Source organism: Bos mutus, chromosome 11, assembly GCF_027580195.1.
Source record: "Bos mutus isolate GX-2022 chromosome 11, NWIPB_WYAK_1.1, whole genome shotgun sequence".
In the NCBI taxonomy this organism is placed as follows: Eukaryota; Metazoa; Chordata; class Mammalia; order Artiodactyla; family Bovidae; genus Bos; species Bos mutus.
In genome coordinates, this window is record NC_091627.1 from 7329525 (window position 1) to 7339236 (window position 9712).

The 9712-nt window shown below is 59.4% G+C and overlaps 1 protein-coding gene across 1 annotated transcript; it reads left to right on the top strand.

Moving 5' to 3' along the window:
• The first annotated feature begins 1915 nt into the window (after positions 1 to 1915).
• Positions 1916 to 3564, top strand: IER5L (immediate early response 5 like). Its single transcript, XM_070378861.1, has one exon. It carries the CDS (start codon positions 2137 to 2139, stop codon positions 3343 to 3345), a length of 1209 nt encoding a protein of 402 aa, XP_070234962.1. The 5' UTR covers positions 1916 to 2136; the 3' UTR covers positions 3346 to 3564.
• Positions 3565 to 9712: the final 6148 nt, after the last annotated feature.

Below are 9712 nucleotides of genomic sequence, written 5' to 3' on the forward strand. Positions count from 1 at the left end.
TGCCTGGAGAATCCCAGGGATGGGGGAGCCTGGTAGGCTGCCGTCTCTGGGGTCACACAGAGTTGGACACGACTGAAGCGACTTAGCAGCAGCAGCGGCAGGGAGGTAAGGAGCAGTATATTTTTATTATTACGAATACTAGCACATGAACAAGTTGTATTCTGTGTCCCTGTCAGCAGATCACCAATATAATGGAAGTAAGATGCCTTTTCTCACAGTTCCCCTAAAGTGTCAATCCTGGCTTCTCTGGGTGGGGGCAGAAGAGGTTCTTCTGATCACAGGGGTTCAGAACAGTTTGAGATTGTGCACAGATGGCATGGAAAGGCCAGAGCACTGGACCTGGAGCTGTGGGACCTCAGGCAAGTCCCTTCCGCTGTCAGCGCCCCAAGTTTCATCTGAAAAATAGGGTACGTTCTCCCTAAATCTGTTTTTAACCTTGCTGCCTGGCACTGAGTAGATGCTGAAAAATTGTTGGAGGAAACAAACTTGGAGAATTCTTAAATCTGAGGGGACCCCAAGAGAGTGCTGGATGGACTGGCTGAGTCTCTTTACTCCTGCCAAGGGATGAAGCAGGTGCTGAGGACAAGAGGCCCAGCGAAAGAAGAGACTCGGAAGAAACCCCAAGCAGAGGGTGAAATAGCACGAAGTTTGCCTCTGAGTCCTCCTCCCACCCAGCACCCACCCAACACACACAAGGCCCACTAGCCTTCATACTCTCTGTGAACCCTGTTTCTCCTTCAAGGGCCAACTCAAGGACCCCCTCCTCAGGCAAACGTCCTGGCCACTTCAAAGAGATCCCCCGACACACACTCTAAGCAGCAGTCACCCCCTTTCAGGCTAACCAGTCCAGATGAAGAGCCCCCTGGAGAAAATCCCCACCGTCTCAGCTCCCAGCTGGAAGCAGGTGGCCCCATGAACGATTCAGGACAAGAAGGAAAACAGCGTCAACAAGAGTTAAGTTGGTGAGTTCCTGGGCTGCGTGATTTCCTGAGTGTCACCCTTCTCCTCTAAGACTGAGGTCCCTATCTTCAGGCAGTCTCAGGGAGGGAGTCAGGCGTTTCTGGCAGGGCTTCCCCCATACTAGGTACATCATAATAGTCCCTATTGTCATTATTATTAGGAAAGAAAGGAGAGGTTACAGGACCAGCGATTAGGACACTGGATGTCAGCTCTCAGAACGCCTTTAGACCTCAGGTGTTTGCCAGGGGCACGCCTCCAAGCCTTCTCCATCTGGGGAGATCAAAATTCACCATGTTTGGGGTTCTTCTGTCAGACCAACGGAGAGAACGGCCCTTCTCTGAGTGTTCTCTGAGGCCCCTCGACCAAAAAGTCAAGGAGTCAGATCCCACATTCTCAGCGACTGAGGGGACCTCGAAATCTCCTTCCCCTGAGGAGTCCCCACAGGTCAAGCCGGCAGCCCCACGAGTCTCTTGCAAAAGCCTTGGGTCCAGTGGGTCACCCGAGGGGGCGACAGATCAGAAAGGAGGTGCCGCGTGGCCGGGAGTGGGAGTTGCGCGCACCTGCCGCAGGTGAGGCCCAGCCATGCGGAAGGGGGAGGAGCCGTCGCAGCAGCACGCAGGTGAACCGACCCTGGGCTCCCAGGAACTAGGCCGAGGGCTGCCACGGGCTCCAACGTGACGGCTGCGAGGCGGCCACGTCGCAGACAGCGGCCCCCGTGACTCCAAGTCCCGCGCGGCGCGGCGGCCCCAGGAGAACATTCGAGGCAGCGGCAGCGTTGGAGGTCCCGGGTCCGTTCGGTATTTGAATAGCACAAAGGAACCGCCTTGGTCTGATTGGCCAGCTTAGTGGCCCCGGGGCGGGCAGCGTCTGTCACTCGGGAGGTTTGAGGCACTCTCATTGGCTCATCAGGTGTGGGGCGGGGCCCGGACGCCCGGCTAAATAGCTGGGGCCCGGGCCGGCCGAGGCTCATTGCTTTGGCGCCGTCTGGGGAGCACGAGCCCGCGGGTGGCGCGCAGCGCATGGTGGCGGCTCCTCTCGGAGCGCAGCCGACCCGCTGACCCGGGCTCCGTTTCCCCTGCCCAGCGCGTCCCGGAGGCCGGCTGGAAGCCGAAACAGCAGCAGCCTTAGCAGCAGCAACGGCCGCGGCTGCTTCGCCGCCGCCGTTTTCAAGGGAGCATGGAGTGCGCCCTGGACGCCCAGAGCCTGATCAGCATCTCCCTGCGCAAGATCCACAGCTCCCGGACCCAGCGCGGCGGCATCAAGCTGCACAAGAACCTCCTGGTGTCCTACGTGCTCCGCAACGCGCGCCAGCTCTACCTGAGCGAGCGCTACGCCGAGCTCTACCGGCGCCAGCAGCAGCAGCAGCAACAGCAGCAGCAGCCGCCCCACCACCAGCACCAGCACCTCGCGTACGCGGCGCCGGGCATGCCGGCCAGCGCGGCCGACTTCGGCCCTCTCCAACTTGGCGGCGGCGGGGACGCGGAGGCGCGCGAACCGGTCGCCCGTCACCAGCTGCACCAGCTCCACCAGCTCCACCAGCTGCACCTCCAGCAGCAGCTGCACCAGCACCCGGCGCCCAGGGGCTGCGCGGCGGCAGCGGCGGCCGGGGCGCCCGCGGGCGGCGCGGGGGCCCTCTCGGAGCTGCCCGGGTGCGCCGCGCTCCAGCCGCCGCACGGCGCGCCCCACCGCGGGCAGCCCTTGGAGCCGCTGCAGCCGGGTCCTGCGCCGCTGCCGCCGCCCGCCTCCCTCTGCCCGCGGGACCCTCGCGCCTCGGCCGCCTGCTCCGCACCCTCCGCGCCCCCTGGGGCCGCCCCTCAGGCAGCGGCCGCCGCCTCCCCGCCCTCCTCCCCGGCCCCCGCCTCCTCCCCCGGCTTCTACCGGGGCGCGTACCCGGCCCCCTCGGACTTTGGCGTGCACTGCAGCAGCCAGACCACCGTGCTGGACCTGGACACTCACGTGGTGACCACAGTGGAGAACGGCTACTTGCACCAGGACTGCTGCGCCTCCGCCCACTGCCCCTGCTGTGGCCAGGGCGCCCCGGGACCCGGCCTGGCGTCCGCCACTGGCTGCAAGCGCAAGTATTACCCTGGCCAGGAGGAGGAGGACGACGACGACGAGGATGCGGGCGACCTGGGGGCCGAGCCCCCCGGGGGCGTCCCGTTCGCCCCCTGCAAGCGCGCTCGCTTCGAGGACTTCTGCCCGGACTCGTCCCCGGACGCGTCCAACATCTCAAACTTGATCTCCATCTTTGGCTCGGGCTTCTCCGGGCTGGTGAGCCGACAGCCGGACTCCTCCGAGCAGCCGCCGCCGCTCAACGGGCAGCTGTGCGCCAAGCAGGCGCTCGCCAGCCTCGGCGCCTGGACTCGAGCCATTGTCGCCTTCTAGGGACCCCCGAGGGCACGGGGACCCGGGGCCCCGCGGGGCTGGGGCCAGACAAAGACTCGGCCAAGGGGCGAGAGGAGGGAACGAACGGGCGCCCGGCCACTCCGGGCTGAGCAGGGGGCGAGCAGAGGGAGACGGCTGATGTTTTATAAATTGTAAAATAAAAAAAAAAAAATCTAAGATCTTGGACTTTATTTTTGCAGAGAGAAAAAGCGCCTATTTAAGTATGCTTTGTGTTTCTCCTTTTTTTTTTTTTTTTTTTATTGTAGTGATTGCAGTGGTGTTTAGCGAGGAGCCAGCCACGTGAGGAAGGGCTGCTGCCCGGAGGAGGTGCCGGGCAGCCGGGGGGCGAGGCAGGGCGCCCAGACCGCCAGGGCGCGCCGGGGGCGCAGCGCTGGAGGGCGCGGGGTCTCGGACGCCGATTCCAATCAGTTGTCAGACCCAGGAAGCCCGGAGCTCTGTTCTCTCGAGTCCCTCCGCGGGGTGAGGAATGGGTCTTGTGAAATCCTGAGCAAAAACAAAGGCAAACTCTATCTCCGAAAGGGAGGTTTGGGTCACATTTCCTCTCTGGGGGCGGCCTCCAAAGTTCTCAAAATGAGAAGGCAGAAATGAAAACACTTCAACTTTTTTTTTTTTTTTTTCTTTTCTTCCCGGGGCGGGTGTCTTGAACCTCTGGTCTCCCCGCCCCTCTGGCTCTGTTCTCCTCCCCTCCTCCACCCGTCTTCCAGACCCGGAGGTGGCGCCGGACACCCCGACACTCTCGGACACTGTTTGGGGAAGGGGTAGGGGGCGGGCACGGCCGACTACATTTCCCATCATGCCCAGCACTGCGGTCCCCACTAAACAAAAAAGGAAGTCGATTCCTTCACCTGGATCCCCGGCGGCCCCGAGAGAGGGAGGGGCCGGGACCGCCGACTGCGTTGGAGACTTTTCTCTAAGTTCCTGGTCAGATGTGGGGGTGTGTGTGTGTGTGTGTGTGTGTGCTTCTAAGTTGCACTATCCTGATTCAGCCTTCGGTTGCATTTCATGAAACCAGCATTGTTCGAGCCCGAAAGAACCCCGTCCTGTGTCTTCAGCTTGATAGATTTTAATTTAAAGCCTTTTGTTGTTAAAAAAAAAAAAAAAGTGGGGTTCGCCTGCAGCCCCTCTGGTTCTCTGCCATCACACCATGTGGACTCCAAAACAAGTTGCCAACCCTTCCTTTCTTGGCTCTTCTCCCTCCTTCCCCTGTATTTTTGTGCATTCTGAATTGTGTATCAACCGGGTAAAACTGTTCAGATGATTTGTTTAAATTTATCATCTTAATAAAAAAAGTCGACTCTAGAGGATGGCGGTGCCTTGTTTTCAGGTCGGCCTGGAGGTGGCGGGAAGGATAGAGGGAGGTGACACGAGACCCCTACCCTCCTGCAAAGCCCAGCTCTCCTAGCCTGGGAGGGCAGGAGCTGCCCACATCCGCAGGGCCAGGGGTGGGAGAGGGATGGGAGGGAGTGTCGTTTGCTGGGGAAGAAGCCGGTGCTGCGCGCCTCCCCGGCCCCCCCGCCGCCTCTGCAGAGGGGCCTGACCCCCACGGGAACCGGTCTCCCCGCCCCCAGGGTCTCCAGCAGGAAGCCGAGCGAGCCACCATCACATTTCCTAACCCAGCCAGGGGCGCAGAGCCTGCTCTGCCTCAACTCAGAGCTCTCTTGGGCCGGGGAGAGCCGCCGGGGGACACCGGGGGGCTTCTGGGCCACCCACAGTCCCCGCCCTGCGCCTCCGCCCGCACGTCCGCACATCTCCGGCTGCAACTTGGGGAAGTTTTTTCCTTTTTTTTTTTTAAGTTGAGTTTGTTATCACTGCTCGGTGCCACTTGGTGGTGTGCTGGCGGCGTCTCCCTCCCCTCCTCGCGCCCCTCCCTTCTCCCTCTCCGCGCCCTCCCGCCCGCCTCTCTTCTTCCCTCCCCAGTGGATGGAGGCAGGAAGGCTCCAGGCGCGCTCTGCGCTCTGACCACCTACGGAATGACCTCAGAGTGGGAGAATGTGCCAAGGCCCCGAGGAAGCTCGCGTCCTCCCCACTGGAACCAAATTCACATCTGGAGCCGCGCCTCGGGCCCGGGGGCGCGCGGGGTGGTTCCAGCTTAAGAGGGGATAGGAAAGAAAGACTGAAGGGGAGGAAAAAGGAAAGAAAAAGCAAAGTGGCAGCTTGCTCTTGATTTGATAGCCTCCCCCCTCTCTCTCTGTCCCTGGCTGTCTCCCCAGTGCTCTCGCTCGCTTTCTCGCCCCTGCGCTCCCCTTGGCTGCGCGAGTCCCTCCCCCCAGCAGGACGGCTCACGCCCCCCCCCACCCTAGCCTTCACGCCCCCCGCAGGGAGAGGAAGGGCTGCAGCCGAGAGGACCCCCCCACCCCCACCCCAAGCCTTGGAGAGGCCGACGCAAGCCAGTCCCAGGAGCCCGCTGGGTTCTGGGTCCCGGTGACGCGCGAGGCGAAGTTCTCGGGGACACTCCAGAGCCAAGGGGCTTGCGGGGGTGGGGGGGCGGAGGTGGGGGCCGCGAAGGGCCCACGATGGGGGAGGAGGAAAGAAGGAGGCTACGGAGGCGTGAGTTCCGGGGAGGAAAAGCACCTTCACCCCCCCCCCCCCATACACACACACACACACACAAAAACAGGGCTGTTTTCTCGGCCTCCTACGGGAAGAGAAGAGTCTGGAGCTGCTGAGGAGGGGGAACGGTGTGTCGCCCTCCTCCCCGTGCGCCCCCCACCCACCCATCCCCTGCAAGTCCAAGGAATAGCTGTTTGATGCGCGGTTTTGATTCAATCCACCAAGCCAGTTGCCACAGCTCCCCCTAGCGCCGCTTCCAGGGCGCTGCAGAGGCTGAGGCTGGGAGTGGGCGAGGCACAACCCGGGGTGGCGGGGCGGGGTGCTGCGAGGGGCTGCTCCGCGCCCACCCCGGGCGCAGCGCGGTCTGGCTCGAACCCTGGCTGGAGCGGAAACCCAGGGGCTGCGTGCGTTCTCCACGCCGGGCCCGCCTTGAGGAAGGGCACGTGGTCGGCCGCCTTTGTCGGGAGGTCGGACCTGGGCACCTGAAGGGACCAGCCGAGGGGCTTGGGACCTCCCACCTGTCCCTTACGGGCAAGGGAGCGTAGGTGGTGGCCTGCGAAATAAGAGCTCTGAACTGAACGCGGACCCAGGTTGTCCTCCCCTTTGCTAGGTTTTCTTGAGCTTCAGCTGTGCCCAGAGACCTCAGGCATATTGGGATCCAGGGATCCCCGTGGACAGGGGTGGAGGGCGCCGGGAGCACCCGAAAGAGAGATGCCCTCCCACTCAATTATCTTTTCACGGTCAAGGGACCTTGGGCAGCCACGCAAACGGTCAATGCCCTGAGCACAGCGTGCAGCAACCAATAACACAATCCCCTGGCCGGCCACCTCTCACACTAAGAAGGTCCACCTGAAATAGCAACACAAGCCATCCTGATGTTACAGTACACCCCGCACTGAAGGCCACACCCACCCAAATGCATTGTCCCCAACACAAGAGCCCTAAGGAGCATCCCCACTCCACTCGATGCCATGACCCCTCCCCTGGAGGTTGGCGAGAGCTCTGCCTGCCCTCCCAGGACATCCTGAGAAACTAACATATGCTCCCCAGCAGAACACAACTGAAAGGCAGGCAACATGCGTCTTGGGGAAGGAGGAAGAGGGGCAGGCCGGCAGGCAAACCAGGAGTCCACAGACCCAGATCCACAGACAAGCCCTGCTCTTTCCAGGAAAATGACCCAGACAGACCCCAGAGGAGCCCCCAGGCAAGACTTGGGGTTGGGGGCACTCATTGAGGAGGTAGGGAGATTGGAAAAGACTGGGGACTTAGTGATGAGACAGAGCTTTCAGAGAAGAGCAGTTCTGGAAGCCAGAGCTCTAGAAAGCTCTCCCCCGCTCCCCAAGTTCACCAGTGCACACGCACACACACACACACACATGCACACACACGCACAATTCCCCTAGCTCCTAGAACACCGCAGGTTCTGCTGCCCTTGATACGTGGTGTAGGGCTGAGCCAGGCTCCAAGCTGCGCTCCTAGCAATATGGAGCTGCTGGGATGACAGCTGAGAGCCTGGGAGAGCTGCAGGCTGCCCTCCAGAGAAGCCAGGGGCTGAGGATGCCCTGGGCTCCCAGGAGGGTCACTGCGTAGGGTGCTGAGCTCTGAGTGCTTCTATTCTGTGTATGTGTGTGTTTGTGTGTGGGTAGGGGGGTGTCACTCTGGTAACAGGGTGAGTCTTTCTGCCTCTTCATGCACGGGACACACATTTGCAGGGTGTCCCACTTAGTGCCTAGCCAGGGCAAAGCCCTGAGTGATCACTGCAAAAAAGAACATCAAAGAAAAGGACAGCGAAGTCCCTCCGTATGAATTCACAGAGTTTTCCCAGCTATTCTCAGAGAAATATACCATGAGCATCCTTGTTTTAGAAATGAGAAAGGTTGCCCGAAATCACACTACGAAGTGGCCAGTCTTACTGCCGGAGTTCACAGTCTAGTGGAGAAGGATTTATTACATACTACAGTGTGAGCCGTCAAATGACCCGGATGTTGTCTAAATAGCAACACTGGTTAGTTCCAGCTGAACCTGAACTAGCAGATTGGGGGCACACATCTAACACTTCATGCTCTGGGTGGAGGGATGGAGAGACACACAGGACAGTGGTGTCTTATCCTACCCCACCCAGCACAGAAACTGACCTCTTCCTGGTATTTGTCAGGACCCTTATGATAGGGAACAGTGAACTGACTGGAGCCAGCATGGGAGGAAGTGGGATTTCTTGGTTCATGGCACTCAGCTGTACTGTGCGCAGAGATGGAGCAGGCTTCAGGTACAACTGGATTCAGGGACAAACCTCCAGATGCTCCATCTGCCTCCTGTGACTTTCTTCTCTGCACTGGGTGCCCACTCTCCTGCTGCAGACCCATTTCTCATGACAGCAGCTCCTGGCTTCCCATCCCACATCTTCGCCACCCAAGAACGGCTATCCTCTTCTCTTGTCAGCTCAGAAGATCTGAGGGAAGGACCCTGTCCTGTCCCAAACCTGCAGCAGAGTTAGAGGGTGGTTGGTCTCCCCCACTGAAAGCTCATGGACAGAGAAGGAGGTCTCTTCTCAGAAAAGGGGTACTCTACTCAGAAAAGTGACAGACCAAAGATGTCCTCCAGAGAGAGGAAGTTAAAGGGGGCATTTTCATGTGGGACTTGGGGAGACCCAGGGCGCAGGCATGGCTGCTTCAGGGCCTGGGTGATTAAATGCAGCCAACACAGCTCTGGAAAAAAATACTCGCCTTGCTCCTCACCAGGATAATGAAGCCACAGGGCCATCTGATTCTTCCCGGGGCTGCCACTCAGGAATCACCAGGGGAGGGGAGGCTGCAGGCCCCGGGGCAGGGACAGTGACAGGAGCCACCCTCGGGGGACTAGGGCAGTGGGTACCCACAAGGAGGCCCAAGTGGAGGAACTTGGCTGGAGCTCATACATGGTTCCCCCTGGCACTCCCAGACCCAACTGAAAAATCTTTGAAGGGAGGCCAAGGTGCTGGCCAGCAGAATGGAGAGGGACCTGCTGAAATTAACATGCCCGCCTGTACACCCCCAGCTGGCAGGGCCCAGGGACATCTGGGGAACAGGTAACATTATTGATCACATGTGCAGACGAAACTGATGGAATAGAAGCTGGAAAATACTGAAACACTTGAAAGGCGGAGAGAATACAGATGACCTTTGTTTCACCATTCGCACATTTCTGTTTTCCAAATTTTCTACAATGAGCATGTATCACTTTTATATTTAGAATAAAAAATTAATGCCATATTTTTCAGAGAAAATAATGTGATGTGACAGGTACTATCATCAATGTTCAGCATGCTACAGAGCAGAGTGCAGGGAGCAGGGCTATTCAACCTTTCTGAGGAGGCTCAACCCCTGAGAACAGAGCTCTCGACCAAGAGGCCTTGGCTCCCCAGAATTCAGCATGCCGCACTCTGTCTCTGCCAAGAGACTGTGAGACAAAAAGACAAACCCCAGGGAGGCATTCTGCAGGGACCCTTGCTTGTTCTCACCTCTGACCCCTGTCCCAACTTTGCCCCGTCCTTCCTATCAATCATCACAGAATGTTTTGCTCAGAGTTTTGCTAGATTACCTGGCCAGGTGGGTAGTTAAGAGGGAAATGCTCAGGAAGTGTCTTCAGTGACTTAAGCTGAAACTAAAGACAAAGTCGCAAAGCTCAGCACAAAGCTCTGTGGACTAGGAGTCTGGAAACCCAGGGGCAGACTCTGGCTTGGCTATAGGCTCGGCTTAGGACCTGGGATGAGTCGTGTTCCTAGCCGGCCCACATTCCCAGGTCTGAAGGGATAGAGTGG